Source organism: Oncorhynchus masou, chromosome 3 (genome assembly GCF_036934945.1).
Source record: "Oncorhynchus masou masou isolate Uvic2021 chromosome 3, UVic_Omas_1.1, whole genome shotgun sequence".
Taxonomy (NCBI): Eukaryota; Metazoa; Chordata; class Actinopteri; order Salmoniformes; family Salmonidae; genus Oncorhynchus; species Oncorhynchus masou.
Genome location: NC_088214.1, coordinates 22412204 through 22433879, shown reverse-complemented (window position 1 = coordinate 22433879; position 21676 = coordinate 22412204). Strand labels below are relative to the sequence as shown.

General features: G+C 41.2%; 1 protein-coding gene across 1 annotated transcript; it reads left to right on the top strand.

The window, feature by feature from the left end:
• Window positions 1–15403: 15403 nt before the first annotated feature.
• LOC135512895 (forkhead box protein Q1-like) lies at window positions 15404–17079 on the top strand. Its single transcript, XM_064935386.1, has one exon. It carries the CDS (start codon window positions 15629–15631, stop codon window positions 16526–16528), a length of 900 nt encoding a protein of 299 aa, XP_064791458.1. The 5' UTR covers window positions 15404–15628; the 3' UTR covers window positions 16529–17079.
• The last annotated feature ends 4597 nt before the right edge of the window (window positions 17080–21676 follow it).

Sequence of the window (21676 nt, the reverse complement as noted above, 5' to 3'; positions counted from 1 at the left end):
CAGACTGTCTAGAATGCTTATCTACACTGACTGACCTTGGCTCTAGGCGAGGAGGGAAGGCTTGAGAACTATAGAGCCTTTCTACCAGTGTCAAGAAGAGACGGAACATTTAGAAAACGCTGACGTCATTTTCAGTTTATAACCTGTGGTAAAATGTGAATGAAACGAGTACTCACTTGAATTAAAGGCTGTTACCTGACTTTTAAGACCGGGGCTCTGTCCATCCTTATAAAATAAGGGTCTTACAAACCCTTAATGCATTGACAGAGTGTGTAATTTTGATTGGGAAACAGAGGAATTTAGAATTCCTTCAACAGATTGTTTAATGGCAGCGTTAAAACGAGAGAGGAGCGCTAATCATTTAGCTTTGGACTCCTTGACCCTGTGTGGTGGAGTTTTTATGGACTTTGTTGGTGGGTGCTTATATTTGTCATATCTTTGTTTTTCATATCCCAACTCCTTCTGAGACACCCTCAGAGAGTGCAGTCATCACCAGGGTCAACCATTATGTGGGAACACTCTAACCACTAGGCTACCTGCCACCCTAATGTTGCGGTATTACTGCAAGGCTAAGCTTTGACTGCTCAAGTTGGAGGAGACTAACTTTGAGAGATGTACAGACGCAAAGCTCCTTTTCACCTGTAGATAACCGTCTCCACGTGTCATTTCAATTGTGGATTTTGATAGATTGTTGTTGCCACCTGCTTGGATTTGATCATGTACCATAGTTGAGAGGTGAGGAGACCGCATAAGCAAAATAGAAACTTCTTTCATCCAACAAGAGGCAAGGGCATGCTCCCTCTAAAATGGCTACGTTTCACATGGGAGGCCATGAAAGAACTTGAGCTTTGTTTACTGTTATCTTCACATCATTTCGCTTTATCAAAGCATTTTAAAAGCTCTGGTAACCTGACCCTGCTAAAACTTACTGTATATCATAATGGGAACAAATACTAAGTTGAACACTTGGCTCAAATACATACAGAAGTGGATTATAAAGATAAAGATCAGTGGTTGTCTTGAAAAGCTTTCTTAAAAAGCAATGCTTTTGGTTTTGGAATGCAATATCATGTAAAAGAAAACAGCACCTGTTTCCATATACTGCTAAAAAGGTTACGAAATAGGATTTCAAATGTGCACAAGAAGGTAGGACTGGGACCAACCCTACATGAAAAAAACAGCCTCTACTGTAAGTCATGTTATTATTGCCGAAAGCACACAGAAAAACATGAGGAAAATTAAGCTGTCGGGTTGGCTTGATATAAGGAATTTGAAATGATTTATACTTTTACTTTTGATACAAGTATATTTAAAACCAAGTACTTTTAGACATTTACTTAAGTAGCATTTTACCGGCTGACTTTCACTTTTACTTGAGTCATTTTCTATTAAGTTATCTTCACTTTTACTCAAGTATGACAATTGGGTAAGTTTTCCACCACTGAGAGACAAACAACCCCTTTAGCTGAAACTATGCAGACTTACTGCTTGGCAGGTACAAGATCTACAGATGAGGATATTTTTAGACAGGACAGGGTAATTAGTTGACACAGTTTACATTTCTGAAATACTTATAAAGTCAACACTTTGAAAGGCTTTTCTAACCTCAACAGATGTTTCTAGATAGTAATAAAACAAATAAACTGCATCTTTTGGAAAACACTAGGCCTTTGCTCAAATGTACCTGTGTGACCCTTGCTCAAGTACAATAACCATATATTGACATAAATAAATATTCTTACACTTAAAACATTTATTATGAAAGAAATACATGTAACATACATCCATATCACACTAATGTATTATTAGCCTAACGACACAATTACAGTCCACAATTACAGTACAGTTGTTGGCACACAGGGCAAACAGTACTTGGTACAGTACAACTGGTCAACCATAATGACTGAAAAGCTTATGATTCATTCTTCAAATGAATTCAACTCTTCTATTGAAGGAAGTAGGAAAGGAGAAGAAAAATCAGTTTTTCATCGATCATAACTTTTGTCCTCCATACTTTCACCCACTCCTCATTTCTGTCCTCCATACTTTCACCCGCTCCTCATTTCTGTCCTCCATACTTTCACCCGCTCCTCATTTCTGTCCTCCATACTTTCACCCACTCCTCAATCCTGTCCTCCATACTTTCACCCCCTCCTAATTTCTGTCCTCTATACTTTCACCCCCTCCTAATTCCTGTCCTCTATACTTTCATCCCCTCCTGATTCCTGTCCTCTATACGTTCATCCCCTCCTCATTCCTGTGTAAAACACTCTATCTCTTCACAGTATAGTTGTTTATGTTTGGTCCCATGGCGGTTGGTCACTACAGTCCATACTTCAAATGACTGAGGCCCACTTTGGCTTTGGAAACGAACTCAAAGACAGAGGAAAGGAATTAGAGGGAATATGTATTTTATGATTTACTGCTGAAGCCAGTCAGAGTATAGTTCTGCTGTAAACCAAATTAGGGTTGTTTATTTGACTGTGGTACTGAATGGTGTGGGGTTTTATTTTGGTACTGTACTGTACGGGACACTGGGATACAAGCATTTAATCATGTCTCCAAACACATCAGAGTTTTCTAACAGAATTCCATCCTTCTGACCCAGATATAATAAAATAAAACGTTTTACCTGAACATACTGAACTATATGCTTAATCATTAATCTGACATTATTCAACAATGTGATTCATGTTGGAGTGTACGGCTAAACTGCACGTAAAGCACATTCCATGAACCCAACATGTGAACCAGTGTGTGTGTGTGTGTGTGTGTGTGTGTGTGTGTGTGTGTGTGTGTGTGTGTGTGTGTGTGTGTGTGTGTGTGTGTGTGTGTGTGTGTGTGTGTGTGTGTGTGTGTGTGTGTGTGTGTGTGAGTGTGTCTGCGTGTCTGCGTATGTTCATGCATGTGAATGTGAGTGTGTGTCTGTGTGTGTGTGAACCTGACTGAGTTCGTTAACTGGAAGTGTGTTATCTGATCTAGGGCCTGTGGCAAGGCTCCTGAATGTAATCTAACGTCCTCGTAAATCTCACAGCACTGTTCTTGACACAGGTGAGATTGAGAAGGAGATAGCAGGTAGCAGAAGCATCCGTCAATCACAGGTTTCCTTAATCAATCAATTGGTCAGACACCATGTGACTGGAAGGGTGAAAGTTGACCAATAATTTTTTCTCCCACCTTTATTTAACCAAGTAGGCAAGTTGAGAACAAGTTTTTATTTACAATTGCGACCTGGCCAAGATAAAGCAAAGAAGTTCGACACATACAACGACACAGAGTTACACATGGAGTAAAACAAACATACAGTCAATAATACAGTAGAAAAATAATTATATATACAATGTGAGCAAATCAGGTGAGATAAGGAAGGTTAAGGCAAAAAAAGGCCATGGAGGCAAAGTAAATACAATATAGCAAGTAAAACACTGGAATGGTAGATTTGCAGTGGAAGAATGTGCAAAGTAGAAATAAAAATAATAGGGTGCAAAGGAGCTAAATAAATAAATAAATAAAATAAATACTGTAGGGAAAGAGGTAGTTGTTTGGGCTAAATTATAGGTGGGCTATGTACAGGTGCAGTAATCTGTGAGCTGCTCTGACAGCTGGTGCTTAAAGCTAGTGAGGGAGATAAGTGTTTCCAGTTTCAGAGATTTTGTAGTTCGTTCCAGTCATTGACAGCAGAGAACTGGAAGGAGAGGTGGCCAAAGAAAGAATTGGTTTTGGGGGTGACCAGAGAGATATACCTGCTGGAGCGCTTGCTACAGGTGGGTGATGCTATGGTGACGAGCGAACTGAAATAAGGGCGGACTTTACCTAGCAGGGTCTTGTAGATGACATGAAGCCAGTGGGTTTGGCGACGAGTATAAAGCGAGGGACAGCCAACGAGAGCGTACAGGTCGCAATGGTGGGTAGTATATGGGGCTTTGGTGACAAAACAGATGGCATCCAATTTGTTGAGTAGGGTATTGGAGGCTATTTTGTAAATTACATCGCTGAAGTCAAGGATTGGAAGGATGGTCAGTTTTACAAGAGTATGTTTGGCAGCATGGTATGGTGACGAGCGAGCTGAAATAAGGGGGGACTTTACCTAGCAGGGTCTTGTAGATGACGTGGAGCCAGTGGGTTTGGCGACGAGTATGAAGCGAGGGACAGCCAACGAGAGCGTACAGGTCGCAATGGTGGGTTGTATATGGGGCTTTGGTGACAAAACAGATGGCATCCAATTTGTTGAGTAGGGTATTGGAGGCTATTTTGTAAATGACATCGCTGAAGTCAAGGATTGATAAGATATCGTTAAGATATCGTTTAGGACCTTGAGCGTGGCTGAAGTGCACCCGTGATCAGCTCTGAAACCAGATTGCATAGCAGAGAGGGTATGGTGAGATTTGAAATGGTCGGTAATCTGTTTGTTGGCTTGGCTTTCGAAGACCTTAGAAAGGCAGGGTAGGATAGATATAGGTCTGTAGCAGTTTGGGTCAAGTGTCCCCCCCTTTGAAGAGGGGGATGACCGCAGCTGCTTTCCAATCTTTGGGAATCTCAGACGACACAAAAGAGAGGTTGAACAGGCTAGTAATAGGGGAGGCAACAATTTCAGCAGATAATTTTAGAAAGAATGGGTCCAGATTGTCTAGCCTGGCTGATTTGTAGGGGTCCAGATTTTGCAGCTCTTTCAGAACATCAGCTGACTGGATTTGGGAGAAGGAGAAATAGGGAAGGCTTGGGCGAGTTGCAGTGGGGAGTGCAGTGCTGTTGACCGGGGTAGGGGTAGCCAGGTGGAAAGTATGGCTAGCCATAGAAAAATGCTTATTGAAATTCTCAATTATAGTGGATTTATCAGTGGTAACAGTGTTTCCTATCTTTAGTGCAGTGGGCAGCTGGGAGGAGGTGTTCTTATTCTCCATGGACTTTACAGTGTTCCAGAAATGTTTTGAGTTAGTGTTGCAGGAAGCAAATTTCTGCTTGAAAAAGCGGGCCTTGGCTTTTCTAACTGCCTGTGTATAATGGTTTCTAGCTTCCCTGAAAATCTGCATATCACAGGGGCTGTTCGATGCTAATGCAGAACGCCATAGGATGTTTTTGTGTTTGTTAAGGGCAGTCAGGTCAGGGAAGAACTCTGCAGGCTATCTTTGCAGTAAATTGCAACACCGCCCCCTTTGGCAGTTCTGTCTTGTCTGAAAATGTTGTAGTTAGGGATGAAAATGTCTGAATTTTTGGTGGTCTTCCTAAGCCAGGATTCAGACACTGCTAGAACATCCGGGTTGGCAGAGTGTGCTAAAGCAGTGAATAAAACAAACTAAGGGAGGAGGCTTCTAATGTTAACATGCATGAAACTAAGGCTATTACGGTTACAGAAGTCATCAAAACAGAGCGCCTGGGGAATAGGAGTGGAGCTAGGCACTGCAGGGCCTGGATTCACCTCTACATCACCAGAGGAAAAGAGGAGGAGTGGGATAAGGGTACGGCTAAAAGCAATGAGAATTGGTCGTCTAGAACATCTGGAACCGAGAGTAAAAGGAGGTTTCTGGGGGCGATAAAATAGCTTCAAGGTATAATGTACAGGCAAAGGTATGGTAGGATGTTAATACAGTGGAGGTAAACCTAGGTATTGAGTGATGATGAGAGAGATATAGTCTCTACAAACATCATTGAAACAAGGAGATGTCATCGCATGTGTGGGTGGTGGAACTACTGGGTTGGATAAGGTTTAGTGAGCAGGACTAGAGGCTCTCCAGTGAAATAAACCAATAAACATAAACCAGAACAGCAATGGACAAGGCATATTGACATTAAGGAGAGGCATGCTTAGTCGAGTGATCAAAAGGGTCCAGTGAGTAGTGAGGTTGGTTGGGGTCACGGCGATTCAGACAGCTAGACGGGCCATCGGTAGCAAGCTAGCATAGGATGGAGGTCTGGTTTTAGCCACCTCATGCGTTTCCGTCGGTAGGATTAGTGGGTTTCCGTGTGGTAGAGGGGATCAATCCAATTCGCAAAAGAAAAATAGATATAGTTATAGAGTCCCAGACCGATAGGTCTATTCAGATAGCAGCCAATAAGACAGCTAACGATTAGCGGACCGCAGATGGGCATTCAGGTAACGTCGCGACGGAGGAGCCAGCTGGGTAACTCACTCGGGCAGATAAAGTCAGTAGTCCAGTCGTGAAGGCCCGGTGGGGCTCCGCGTTGGCAGTATGGGTCCGGATAGGTGATTGTATCCCAGGAGTGACTGATGGAACTCTTCAGCTGACTAGCTCTGGAATAATTTATGTTTGCTCCAGAATCGACGTAAGCCAATCGACACACGGATAGCAGCTAGCTAGCTGCGAGATCCAGGTATAAATGTCCAGAGCGTGCGGTTGAAATCCGGGGACATGGAGAGAAAAATTGTTCCGGTATGTTCTGGTCCGAGCCACGCCGTACAAAACTGCCGATAGATTTGAGCTAAAGGATAGCTGATGACCACAAACCATGGTTAGCTGAATACTATTGATTAGCCAGTAAAGAAGCTAACTAGCTTCTGGCTAGCTTCTGATTAGCTTCTGGTTAGCTTCTGGCTAGCTTCTGGCTAGCTTCTGGTTAGCTTCTGGCTAGCTTCTGATTAGCTTCTGGTTAGCTTCTGGCTAGCTTCTGATTAGCTTCTGGTTAGCTTCTGGCTAGCTTCTGGCTAGCTTCTGGTTAGCTTCTGGCTAGCTTCTGATTAGCTTCTGGTTAGCTTCTGGCTAGCTTCTGGCTAGCTTCTGGTTAGCTTCTGGCTAGCTTCGGGCTAGCTTCCGGCTAGCTTCTGGTTAGCTTCTGGCTAGCTTCTGGTTAGCTTCTATGGAGGATTACAGATTTGAGGTAAATAATGCTTTCTTTTTTTATATAAATTGGTGAGGCGGGTTGCAGGAGTGTTTTGAAGATGAGTTTATATGGAAGAGAAGAATATATATAAAAAGGTATGCAAAGAAAGTTGTAAATATATATATATATATATATATATATATATATATATATATATATATATATATATATATATATATATATATATATATATATACAGTGCCTTGCGAAAGTATTCGGCCCCCTTGAACTTTGCGACCTTTTGCCACATTTCAGGCTTCAAACATAAAGATATAAAACTGTATTTTTTTGTGAAGAATCAACAACAAGTGGGACACAATTATGAAGTGGAACGACATTTATTGGATATTTCAAACTTCACAAAAAAATACAGTTTTATATCTTTATGTTTGAAGGCTGAAATGTGGCAAAAGTTCGCAAAGTTCAAGGGGGCCGAATACTTTCGCAAGGCACTGTATATATACACAGTGGGGCAAAAAAGTATTTAGTCAGTCACCAATTGTGCAAATTCTCCCACTTAAAAAGATGAGAGAGGCCTGTAATTTTCATCATCGGTACACTTCAACTATGGCAGACAAAATGAGAGAAAAAAATCCAGAAAATCACATTGTAGGATTTTTAATGAATTTATTTGCAAATTATGGTGGAAAATAAGTATTTGGTCAATAACAAAAGTGTATCTCAATACTTTGTTATATACCCTTTGTTGGCAATGACAGAGGTCAAACGTTTTCTGTAAGTCTTCACAAGGTTTTCACACACTATTGCTGGTATTTTGACCCATTCCTCCATGCAGATCTCCTCTAGAGCAGTGATGTTTTGGGGCTGTTGCTGGGCAACACGGACTTTCAACTCCCTCCAAAGATTTTCAATGGGGTTGAGATCTGGAGACTGGCTAGGCCACTCCAGGACCTTGAAATGCTTCTTACGAAGCCACTCCTTCGTTGCCCGGGTGGTGCGTTTGGGATCATTGTCATGCTGAAAGAACCAGCCATGTTTAGTCTTCAATGCCCTTGCTGATGGATGGAGGTTTTCACTCAAAATCTCACGATACATGGCCCCATTCATTCTTTCCTTTACACAGATCAGTCGTCCTGGTCCCTTTGCAGAAAAACAGCCCCAAAGCATGATGTTTCCACCCCCATGCTTCACAGTAGGTATGGTGTTCTTTGGATGCAACTCAGCATTCTTTGTCCTCCAAACATGACAGGTTGAGTTTTTACCAAAAAGTTATATTTTGGTTTCATCTGACCATATGACATTCGCCCAATCTTCTTCTGGATCATCCAAATGCTCTCTAGCAAACTTCAGACGGGCCTGGACATGTACTGGCTTAAGCAGGGGGACACGTCTGGCACTGCAGGAGTCCCTGGCGGCGTAGTGTGTTACTGATGGTAGGCTTTGTTACTTTGGTCCCAGCTCTCTGCAGGTCATTCACTAGGTCCCCCCATGTGGTTCTGGGATTTTTGCTCACCGTTCTTGTGATCATTTTGACCCCACGGGGAGGATGGGGAGGACGGGGAGGACAGAGGAGCTTAAAGAAGAAGTTACAGGTCTGTGAGAGCCAGAAATCTTGCTTGTTTGTCGGTGATCAAATACTTGTTTTCCACCATAATTTGCAAATAAAGTCATTAAAAATCCTACAATGTGATTTTCTGTATTTTGTTTCTGATTTTGTCTGTCATGGTTGAAGTGTACATATGATGAAAATTACAGGCCTCTCTCATCTTTTTAAGTGGGAGAACTTGCACAATTGGTGACTGACTAAATACTTTTTTGCCCCACTGTATATATGGGACACGACAAGACGAGGACAAAAGACATCTGACTGCTATGCCATCTTGGTAAGCAAGATGACAAATTGTTGACACTCTTTTTATGGTCAGCTTACACTAAAGTTCAAACCCATACACTCATAAGCTGACAGTCTTACAACCATGGCTATATTCATAATGACAGCTCGGCTATCACACCAAGTCACCCTGGTTTTCTATGGTGGCACTGTTCTATTCTATTCCATTATGTCACGTTGATTTTCACCTGTACTCTGATGTAGGTCCCAATGTGATATCTCATCATTACAGATCTATGTGGGGCTTACCCCTCTCTCTCTCTCTCCAGTCCCACTTGCTGCAGCATGTCAGCCAAGCTATTATTAAGAGTATACAGACATATACATGTACACATATAGACACACACCAACACAAGCCACTACATGTGAGGAGAACGCATACATGCCATCTGAGCCTTAGTCATTGTGTGGTTGGATTACAGAGACCTATTGTCAACACTGAGTCTCTTCAAAAACAGCGACTTCGCCGTCACAGACAGCACAAACAGATGATCACACTTAATCTGCTCTGAAAACACACACTCACACAGACTATGACACACACACACACACCTTGACATTCATAATGGTTCTTACATAAACATAAAGGAGGGAGGGCTTTGTGTGTGGAAGAACGTGTGGTCATGTGTATGTCCTTAAGTTGTCAACAAGAAATGGCTGAATAGTTATCATTTGCATTAACTATGGATGGATTCAATGTTGTCTTACTTAAATGCACTATGTGGTGTGGGGAAGGAGAATATTTCACATACATCTAAAGTAAACATCATTCTGAGCTGAGGTGTGGTAGTGCTAAAGGAGAATGAAAGCATTGGCGTTAGCCATATTAATGTTCACTCCAGAGGTTGACTCTGCTACAGCATGCCCTCAGTCTGCTATGTCCCTTTGGAAGAGGTTGGAGAATGTTGATAGGGCATAGAGAGGTGATCAGCTGCTACTGTATGCCCTTTGCCATGCCATGCCAGTGCCACATAGGCCCTTAGCATACCTCTAACTTCAAACCAATAATGGTCTATCTTGAAATTTTACCAATAGAATTCAGGAATCCTCAAGACATCCATGACAGTCGGGCTAAATACAGTAACATTCACTGCCACTGAAATACGATGCATTACAGAGGACAGGGTTTACAGTACAAGCCAGCTGGCTATGGTTCAGTACCACAACAAACAATGCAAAATCTCCATGTTGTGAGTCCCTTTCACAACCAGTGTTTTGCGAAACTTTTGGTGGGCATCTCCTGGATTAGATGGCCTAACCAAACCCTGAAAGCAACAGAGATAGAGAAACAGACAAATGCTTTTTCACAGTGACCAAACAGTATGGGTGATCTTCCTTCTCTTTTGCTAAACTGTGCATGACCTTGAGATAAATGCTTACCCAGAAAGCATTGGGCTTGCCTTGCTCACTCTTTGCATATTTCCAGAATGGCTTCCAGCTAGACGCTCGGTTTTCACAATTATGGTGTCACCGTCATATAATATCTACATAACTTCCCTGTTCCTTTAAGTCATCAGTAGCCGTAAGGCTATTTATGTAGTCCTTTCCTGCTGTCAAATTGCCTTCTAGTGTCCTGGGTGGAATGTTATTAAGACGTTTCATAAATAATAAATAAAATAAAAAAATCTCAAAATTCGGTGTTTCTATGTCAAATGGTTTTGTAATATTTCAGTCTCCTGTGATGTACAGTACCAGTCAAAAGTTTGGACACCTAATCATTCAAGGGTTTCTTTATTTTTACTATTTTGACATTGTAGAAGAGTGAAGACATCAAAACAAGGAAATAACACATATGGATGTCACGTTCGTCGTATAGAGGAGACCAAAGCGCAGCATGATTTGAATACATTATTCTTTTAATTAGACGAAGAAACACTAAACAAACGTACAAAATAACAAAACGAACGTGAAGCTATATAAACTGAGTGCTGACACAGGCAACTACACATAGACAATAACCCACAGATAAACCAAGGTATATGGCTACCTATGGTTCCCAATCAAAGACAACAATAAACAGCTGCCTCTGATTGAGAAACAATCTAGGCAACCATTGACATATACCCCTAGACAAGAAAAACCCCTAGATAATACTAAAAAACTACACACCACCCTTGTCACACCCTGACCAAACCAAATAAAGAAAACAAAGATAACTAAGGTCCCCCCCCAAAGGTGCTGACTCCCGGCCGCAAACCTAAACCTATATGGGAGGGTCTGGGTGGGCATCTAACCTTGGTGGCGGCTTTGGTTCAGGACGCCGCCCCCCTTCTTTACAATGAGAGCTGGGGACCGTCGCTGGAGAACCCGGGCTGTGGCCCGTCGTGGGAGGTTCCGGACTGTGGCCCATCGTGGGAGGTTCCGGTCTGGGTACTGTCGCCGGACGCTCTGGACTGGCGAGGCAAACTGTAGGCCTGGTGCGTGGTGCTGGCACTGGTGGTATTAGGCAGGGACACGCACCTCATGGCGAGTGCGGGGAGCAGGAACAGGGCGTAATGGACCTTGGAGGCGCAATGTAGGCCTTGTGCGTGGTGCCGGAACAAGTGGTACCGGGCTGGGGAAATCGCACCTCAGGGCGAGTGCGAGGAGGAGGAACAGGACATACTGGGCTCTGGAGGCGCACAGGAAGCCTGGTGCGTGGTGTTGGCACTGGTGGTACCGGGCTGGGGACACACACCTCAGGGCGAGTGCGGGGAGGAGGTACAGGATACACTGGACCGTGGAGACGCATTGGAGATCCAGAACATAGAGCTGGTTCAATACGTCCTGGCTGGATGCCCATTCTAGCCTGGCAAATGCGAGGTGCTGGAATAGAGCGCACCGGGCTAGAATATCACACCAGAGACACCGTGCGCATCTCTGCATAACACGGTGCCTGACCAGTTACACGCCCCGCGGTAAGCACAAGGACTTGGCTCAGGTCTCCAACCTGACTCATGCAATCTCCTCGTGTGCCCTCCCAAAGACGATTCTTGGGGCTGCCTCTCTGGCTTCCGTGCTAGCCGTGTACCTTCATATCGTCACAGTTCCTCTATTCTCCGGTATTTCTCTTTGTAGTATAGCCATTCCGCTGCCTCTACCTCCTCCTTAGGACGGCGCTACTCCCCCAGCTGCGTCCAGGGTCCTCCTCCATCTAATATCTCCTGCCAGGTCCATTTCCCCATTAAGCGCTGTTCCTCCTTTTTCACACTGATTGGTCCTGGTTTGGTGGGTTATTCTGTCACGTTCATCGTATAGAGGAGACCAAAGGGCAGCGTGATAAGAATACATTCTTATTTCAATTAAATGAAGAAACACTAAACAAACTATGCAAAATAACAAAACGAACACAACGCTATATAAACTGAGTGCTGGCACAGGGAACAACACATAGTCAATAACCCACAGATAAACCAAGGAATATGGCTACCTAAATATGGTTCCCAATCAGAGACAACAATAAACAGCTGCCTCTAATTGAGAACCAATCTAGGCAACCATAGACATATAAGCCCCCATAGACATATAAACCCCTAGACTAGAGAAACTCCTAGACAATACAAAAAAACAAACACACCACCCTTGTCACACCCTGAACAAACCAAATAATAATGAAAACAAAGATAACTAAGTTCAGGGCGTGACAATGGAATCATGTACTAACCAAAAAAGTGTTAAACAAATATATTCTATATTTGAGATTCTTCAAAGTAGCCACCCTTTGCCTTGATGACAGCTTTGCACACTCTTGGCATTCTCTCAAACAGCTTCATTAGGTAGTCACCTGGAAACCACCTGGAAACCATTTCAATTAACAGGTATAACTTGTGGAAAGTTAATTAGTGAAATGTATTTCCTTCTTAATGCATTTGAGCCAATCAGTTGTATTGTTACAAGGTTGGGGTGGTATACAGAAGATAGCCCTATTTGGTAAAAGACCAAGTCCATATTATGGCAAGAACAGCTCATATAAGCAAAGAGAAACAACAGCCCATCATTACTTGAAGACATGAAGTTCAGTCAATGTGGAAAATTTCAAGAACTTCAAAAGTTTCAATGCAGTCGCAATAACCATCAAGGCCTATGATGAAACTGGCTCTCATGAGGACCACCACAGGAAAGGAAGACCCAGAGTTACCTCTGCTGCAGAGGATAAGTTCATTAGAGTTACCAGCCTCAGAAATTGCAGCCCAAATAAATGCTTCACAAAGTTCAAGTTACAGACACATCTCAACGTCAAGTGCTCAGAGGACACTACGTGAATCAGGCCTTCATGGTCTAATTGCTGCAAAGAAACCACTACTAAAAGGACACCAATAAGAATAAAAGACGTACTTGGGCCAAGAAACACGAGCAATTGACATTAGACCGGTGGAAATCTGTCCGTTAATCTGATGAGTCCAAATGTGAGATTTTTGGTTCCAACCACCATGTCTTTGTGAGACACAGAGTAGGTGAATGGATGATCACAGAATGTGTGGTTCCCACCGTGAAGCATGGAGGAGGAGGTGTGATGATGTTGTGGTGCTTTGCTGGTGACACTGACAGTGATTTATTTAGAATTCAAGGCACACTTAACCAGCATGGCTACCACAGCATTCTGCAGCAATACGCCATCCCACCTGGTTTGTGCTTAGTGGGACTATAATTTGTTTTTAAACAGGACAATGACCCAACACACCTGGCTACTTTGAAGAATCTAACATGTAAAATATATTTTGATTTGTTTAACACTTCTTTGGTTAGGACATGATTCCATATGTGTTATTTCATAGTTTTGATGTCTTAACTATTATTCTATAATGTAGAAAATAGTAAGAAAGAAAGAAAGAAAACCCCTTTAATGAGTAGGTTTGTCCAAACGTTTGACTGATACTGTATATAAAGTGTAATATTGGAAAGCAAAATCTAAATTGAATACATTTCAGCTATATATCTGACATGGTACAGAGGTGTCTTCTTTTTGTTAAGACCATAATCATGTGTGTGAGGTGTATACTTTTGATTCAAAGTAGATTTGTTTAAGAATACCAAGAAACACTCTGTGTGACCCTGATTTAGCCCACTGCAATAAAAGGTTCAAGATAAATTAATGAATCAAAATAAGTAATTAATCAAAAGAGACCAACATTCAGTACCACAGGAACAAGGGGTAACAAGTATACACAGGTAAATTGTCTAGCTGCTGCTGTTTAGGAAAGAAAGGATCACACAACAACATCGGTCTCTACGTGGGTGCTGGAATTGGCATGAACATGCTTTCAGCTCTATCAAAAAAAGTGTTTTGATGTGTGATCATGAGAACACATGAAAGTGTCACTTTGCACTTTAAAACTATTTCTTTTTATTTCGTCTTCTTCACACTGAAATCCACAAGTGTGAATGTTTTTCAAGACAAAACAACAAGACTCACTAAGAGTTAACCATTAGCCCCGCCCTCCCTTAATACCTGCCTTGTGATCGGTGTTGAACATGTAGTTCAACGAGTAATAAAACTACATTTTGCAGTAGCTTGGTGGTAGTTCAACTAAATTCAAATCGAGGTAGTGTTTTCAGTAGTTGTTTACTTTTTTTCCATGTAGCAGTGTAGCTAACTACTGGAACAACAAAAATGTGATTAAATATGGTTGCCTAATGTTCACTTGACACATTGCTTTTGTGTTTAATAGGCTAAGTTACACATTCTGTTAACATATGACCACAAAGATATCTGTTCTTGCAATTTGTAGTCTGTGACATTTCTGATTTACATACTGTATGATCATTTTTTAACGCAGTAGTTTGGATGTAGTGAACTACTATTTCAAGGTAACTTTAGTTGAGTAAACTATAGTTTTTGTAGGGGTAACTTTTGTGTAGCTTAACTTCATTTGGTGTGAAGTAATTGGTAGCTTGGTAAACTATCTTTTCAGAGTAGTATCCCCAACACTGCTTGTGATGTCCTCTCTACATTAACCATAGTTTAATAACCATGGAATTACCACACACCAGCATAGGACAACTGAATGTTAACTATTTATAATGGCATTTTAAGTTTTCAGCCTTTTACAGTAACATTAACCTACTGCTGACTTTACAGAGAATTACTTGACTATGAGTGTGCTTCTGGGATGTCCCCATGATTGACAGCTGAGATAGCTCTTATTTGTTTGATGAAATGCTTTCTTTCCTAGATGCAGAGCAGGCAAAGAGTAGAGAAACTGTGGGAAAATAATATTCAAAATAATATAAGCGCTGTATAACATCTTTATATAAACAAATATAAAAAAAATCAGTGGAGGCTGCTTGCATCAAATAGGGCATTATTAAGTGCATCTGCAGACAAATGATGGCCAAACTGAAACATTTGAAGAATTCAAACAAAACGATAATAGATCAGGTATAACTCTCCATAATGATGGTATCCTTCGAGACAGAACGGATGGAAAGGAAAATAACGCCACCTGTTGTCTCAGGTGAAATACTCCAGAGGTGTCGACTTTCACAGCCTGATTGAGTTACACATGAAAGGTAGCCTATACTTGTCTTGTTATGCTGAAAACAGGATGGTGAAAGGGCTATTCATCGCAATCGTATTTCCAAACAAACACTTACATAAAAATAGATATGATGATTTACGATGTGTCATAAACATTGAGAGTGCATGATATTTCAGTTGTTCCAAAATATCCATAATCATCATCTAGCCCCGCCTAGTTGGGTTGGTACTGAGGTGAGCCTGTGCTATAAACAGGTCACCAGACAGACAGGAGGTGAGACGAGCTAGTGAACCCAAAGGTATGAGGACGGTGACTTCATCAGGTACTTCTAGGATATTTTGACTGAAAGCGGTCTGCGTTTTGACACATTTACGCACAAGACAAGACTTCATCTGAGGACGTGCCTGTTTTTACTTGAGATTCGGATACAATTTGGATAGAAAACTAGCAGTAGGCTATAGGTTAAATAATAATAGACAACATGAAACTTGAAGTATTCTGTGGAAACCACCACAACGAGGTGAAATCTTTGCAGGAGCTGTGCAGCGATGCCGAGGGCAGCGTCCGCTCGCCTCTCTCCGGTGAGGAAGAGTTGGGTTCGGATGGGGACTGCGTGGCGCACAGCCCGCCACCTGTCACACCCGGCGTAGACGGCATAGGCATTGGTAAACCGTACATACGGAGACCAAAACCTCCGTACTCTTACATCGCACTGATTGCCATGGCTATCCGTGACTCAACATCTGGTCGTCTGACTCTGGCAGAGATCAATGACTATCTGATGAAAAAGTTTCCATTTTTCCGGGGCAGCTACACTGGTTGGAGAAATTCGGTGCGCCACAACTTGTCACTTAACGACTGTTTTCTAAAGGTCCTCCGGGACCCGTCCAGACCCTGGGGAAAAGACAACTACTGGATGCTGAATCCTCACAGCGAGTACACCTTCGCTGACGGAGTGTTCCGACGCAGGAGAAAGCGCATCAATAAAAAGACAGGCAAAGAGCAAAACGTCTCCGACCATGCTGCCGACGAGAACGCGCAAGTTACTATCACATCCACACCCCCAGCCACTAAAACCGGACCCAGCAGTGCCAAGTTCTCCAGTTCCTTCGCTATAGACAGTATCCTCAGCAAACCGTTCAAGAGACAGGAGTGGGCAGAGGATTCTCCCACCGTTGCTGCATTACCGTGGCCCGGTTACACTCAGATGATGCCACACATTTTGAGAGGATCACCTGTCGCCTTGCCACATCACGCCCAGTCGATGTTCCATGTGGACTCATACGCTGCGCATGTGCTGAGGGCATACTGTGGTGGATTTTATTCAGAGAGGGACAATCGCAAAGACAGTTACCCCGCAGAATATTATTCAAAGGCATAATCAGTTTACCAGATAATCTCTACAGTACCAAGGCCAACTAAAGACGCTTACCACCTATTAGAAATAGAACGTTTGTTGTCGTAATGGACCCGAGGGGTGTAGCAAATGGAATGAAAACACTGGGTTTGCACTTGTGTACTTTGCCAGTTATTATTGTGTATTAACGAAATGCATTTTTTTGCATTACCTTAAATGTGGACAACCAGTCACCTACACAGGGCGTCGTATTATTTCATTGGGACATTTTAGTATGGACATTTAGTGTGGGAAGGAGTAGGCTTTATGTCATTCCTTTGAGGTTCTGTGGTAATTTCCCTTTAAATCAAGGGCATGTTTTGTGCTATACAGTGTACAGTTTATGATGTATAGATTATAGGCTATTTATGTCGTTGGTTTGTTGAAAAGTTGTTACTTTTGACAATCAGTTGACCTTCAGAACATGCTGTTTATAACATTTGGCATGTCATTTGTGCTTAGTCGAGCTGTTTGTATGTTTTTATTTTAAAAAACACGATTAATATTTGTAATAAAGAGTAACTTTAACGTTGAAATGTGATGTGTTTCTGTCTTTATTATCTCATTGAATCCATAGCGCATAGATTGTGAAAAAAAAGAAGATATACAAGATATCTGCCCTACAAGTTGTTTTCAAGAAAAATGATATTCAAAACGGCAAAATGAAGGGAACCTTTGAGAGATTAATTATGAATGACTAAATCTCAACATACCGTCAAAACCACTGACAGGTGTATGTTGTAGGCCTGCAGGTGCATTTAAAAATAAATGTTGCCTAATCGACTTGGTCTAATATCTAACCCTTTTCAAAACACTGCTTTACCATTTCTATCACGGCGACATATTATTAGGCTAATTTTATTCGCTCGCAGTCAAATTGAAATTGATTGGGACATGCGCGTGACATGATACCTAATTCGCAAGGCTTCGTTGACTGAAAGCTGTCATTCAAAACGTATCCCTATCATTGTCAGCACTCAAACAATGAATGTGCTGAATGAAACACGTTGATAATGTTGTAAATATTCTTACAGTATGGGCTATTGTCATCTCGCCTAGACTATCGCTGTATGAAATAGCATAAACACATTAAAAGGGAAACCAAGGTAGGAAGGCAAGAGAATGGAAATAAGGACGGACGGAAGTACAAGGAAGGAGGACCTGAATATATCGAAAGGGGTTGCGAAAGGCAAGGCTAATGGTAGGCTAATAGTAGAATAATGGTAGGCTAATAGTAGAATAATGGTAGGCTATATATCACATCTCACTTGAATAAATCACTAAACATGATCTTAAAAATGACGTTCAGCTTATAAAGGCTTCATAAAACCTTCACAATGCCTTCATAAGCACTACATAAATGTGTTACAAACAATCTATAACCTTCTGTCGTGCTTTATAAAGGGTTCCTAAATATCGCATAACTGTGTGACATAATCACCAATGTCAAATGTGAAATAACCCACTATGTCAAATATGATTTAAACATCTGCTTTATAAATTGTGACAAATTGTGCTAAAATATGGCAGACACTCTCTAACTTAAAGTCATAGTCACATTACACCTAATCTCATTCCCAGACCCTTCCTCTCAAAAGCGCGGAAGGGCTGGTAGACCAAACCATCAACAACAAAAAAAGCATTACTCGTTTGTATAATCTACCAACCAATCATCTCCTACAACACCTTCTGCCACGTGTCGTTTGCACTTCTGTCCTATCCGCCCGACGTCTTGGCAATAAAGAGATGTTTGGTAACTCTTATTGGGATAGTTTTCCTCACACTTGCGACACACATTGACCATAGGCTGTAAGGGTGTAGTCTTTCTTCTCGGTAAAGCCATTAATAGATAGCTTGCTATGTCCTTTGCTAATTAGCTAGCTGGAAGGTAGGGCCTGTTTTTTTTTCTCTCCTTTGAGGCCAGGGGGAATAGTTTCCACTAGATAGCACAGCCACAAGTCAAATGGGCTTAATTGTAAAAATGTATGAGGACAAAAATGAGTTTATTGGTCTTAATTTAAGGTTAGGTTGGGCATAAGTTTAGCAGTGTGGTTAAATTGTGGAAATGGGCAGAATTGAACCACAATTCTGACTTTGTGGCTGGGGTAACTAGTGACGACCAGGTGTAATGTATTTGCTAGCATAGAACATAGCCTGATGACAAATACTTGACTCAGTAAGGTCGTTCCTGTTGAATTATATAGTCACTCCCACTAAGGTCCAGTTTTGAATGGTTGATATCCCAGGCTTATATTTGATGTGTGAGCAATAGTGTTAAATGTACTGTAGTCTACAAAAGGAAATTCAACACAAGGAACTTGAAAGTGTCTTTATTCTGGAACCAAGATACATGTACCTCAGTACACAAACAAGCACACAACAATATAACGAGCCATACTGTGCAGGTGCTGGGCCCAGTCAGGTCTTTGAGATATTCACCCACTCCCCCACTGAAAGATCAGCCACAAAATGATGCCACCTTTGCATCAGGTTGTATTCAAGCCCATGTCTCCATTATGGGAAGAGAAGAGGAATGCCTGTTGCGGTAGTCTCAGGTAGGACAACTCCAAATAATCTTGGCTCTGACACACACACACACGCACACACACTTAAACTCAGCCTTTGCTGGTCCATCAACCCATCTAAATACCTCTCACACCGTACAGCAACCTGTAGATCATGAGAACCATAGATGTATAATCTATTTATTGACAATGTATGTAGTGTCCTGTAATACTTTAAAGTGAGACTCCTTCGGTCAATCATAACACATCCATAAGGACTCTATATCACATGACACTGAACTTACTTTAAAGTCAGACACCTTTGGTCATTCATAACATATACTAACACATACTAACAGCTAAAACAAATAAATATTAAAGACATCTTTAAACCATACATTTCCTTTTATTTTTACATTTTTTAAACAATACAAATACTTTAAGTCTAAAAAAGTCCAGAAATGCAATTACATTGAACATTACACAGGGCTACGAATAGAATAGCTTGTCCCTGAGCTGGTGGACAGATGGTTCTTGCCTCTGCCTGCTGGAGGTAGACAGTAGCATGCAGTAACATGTTGGTTCCAACCTTAAAAGTAACCACAAAGAAAGTTAGCAGGTCTGTTAGAAAATACCTTTGCCACACCATCTGGTTAAGGACATTTATGTGCTGAACCAGTAATACTATAAATGGGCGAGATGAGAAACTCATTTTGATTTGTTTTATTAGATTCCTCTTAAATTTACAAATCTCATGACATGACTATGAGACATTGATGTTTATTGGGGGATTTGTATTTAGTTGAGCCTGTTAGTTGGCTACATTTTGTGTTGGTATAGTTAGCTAGCTATGTAACTTAGCTGGCTAGCAATTGCTGTGAAGTCCCCAAAATTATTTGAAATAACGATTGAGGTAGCTATGTAATATCACTCATTGCTTAACTACTACAAACTAATTTAAATTACAATAGATAACGCTTAACTTACACATTTGTTGCTGTCCAGTGGCACCACAAGTGGGAATTTGATTTGCGAATACCATCACATGGGGGCTTACTGCACTGCAGAAACACCAGTGAACCAAACAACAGTGTATGCTTTAAATGGGAATTAAAGGGAAACTACACTCAAAAAAATGTACGTTTCTAAGATTTTTCCCGGACCTCTTAAGGGGTCCATGGTTGCATTTTAAGCATTGTTGTGAACACAGAAAATCTAATTTTGTGGTTTCTCTATTAAAAAAAGTGTGAGAAAGCCAGAAAAAAAATTGGGTAAATCCGAAACCTGGAAAACAAATCCAAGATAATCAAATTTGCGGGAAAAAATGTATGAATTAGGCAAAAGAGAAAAACTGATTTAAAATGCACTACTAAGTTGTTGTTTTTTGCTATGCAAGACTGCACTTTCGAGCGTGTCATCCTGCAGCACAGCATTATGGGGAAAGTTAAGGTCAGGTACAATATTGGCTATGCACCAAGACGGATAGAGGTTGGGCCAAACTATAAATGTTTTAGAGTAATATATATGCCATTTAGCAGACACATTATCCAAAGCAACTTACAGTAATGCGTGCATACATTTTTACATATTGGTGATCCCGGGAATTGAACACACTATCTTGGCGTTGCAATGCTCTACCAAGATGCTTGACAAGGTTAATATGATTTCTAGTGTCTTTATTAAGCGTTGCTTATGCCACCCTTTATAAAGCACAGGTTTATGTCCTATTTGACATAGTGGGTTATGTCACATTTGACTTTGCTGGTTATGTCACACAGTTATGCCACATTTATGAACCCTTTATAGAGCATGAAATAAGGTTATATATGATTTGCAACACATTTATGTAGTGTTTATGAAGTCTTTATGAAGGCTTTATGAAGCCTCTATAAGCTGCAGGTCATCTAAAGCGGGACCAATGATCCAATAACATGAGTTATATCCCTTTAAATGTTTCATATATATTATTCGAGATTTAACCTAACATTATTACCAATATCACAGCAGGCCACTTCATATTTAGGCCTACTGCGTTACAAGAATCATTAATAACTATCGTTATTTGCAAAAATAAGTTGGCATACTATTACTACTAGTAATAATAATAACAACTACAACAATAATAATACATTCAGCTATGATGTTCTTTATATAAATTATGTTTATCATTATTAATGTGGCACAAATGTCATTATTAATTGGTTCCTGTATTGGGGCAGAAATACGCCAAAGTATTTTTCTGTGTCCGAGAAGCTTGCTGTGTGTGAGTGGATACAGACATTCAGTATATAAATATATATATATTCTGTCTGACGTTACAAATAGCCGACGCCTCAAATAGAGACACATGAGCAGGGTGAGAGAGAATCACGATGTAGACTTTAAGTGGATTTCAGTCCACATCGATTTTTTGTTAGATTTTTACCAAGACGATATGGCAGTATCTCTCATTCTGTGAGTTACATTTTCAAAACCTTCCAAGTATTCTTCTGCGACTGAGACAAAAAAGTTCCTTGAACCAGCTGTGCATCCTGAACGCAGCGGGGTTATTATTGCCGGAAATTTTGAGGAGATTATGTTCTCTACCTTTGTTTTTATAATGAAAAATGATCTTATCTCCACATCCTTG

Coding starts and splice junctions, on each gene's coding strand:
- LOC135512895 (XM_064935386.1), top strand. CDS start 15,629: ATGAAACTTGAAGTATTCTGTGGAAACCACCACAACGAGGTGAAATCT.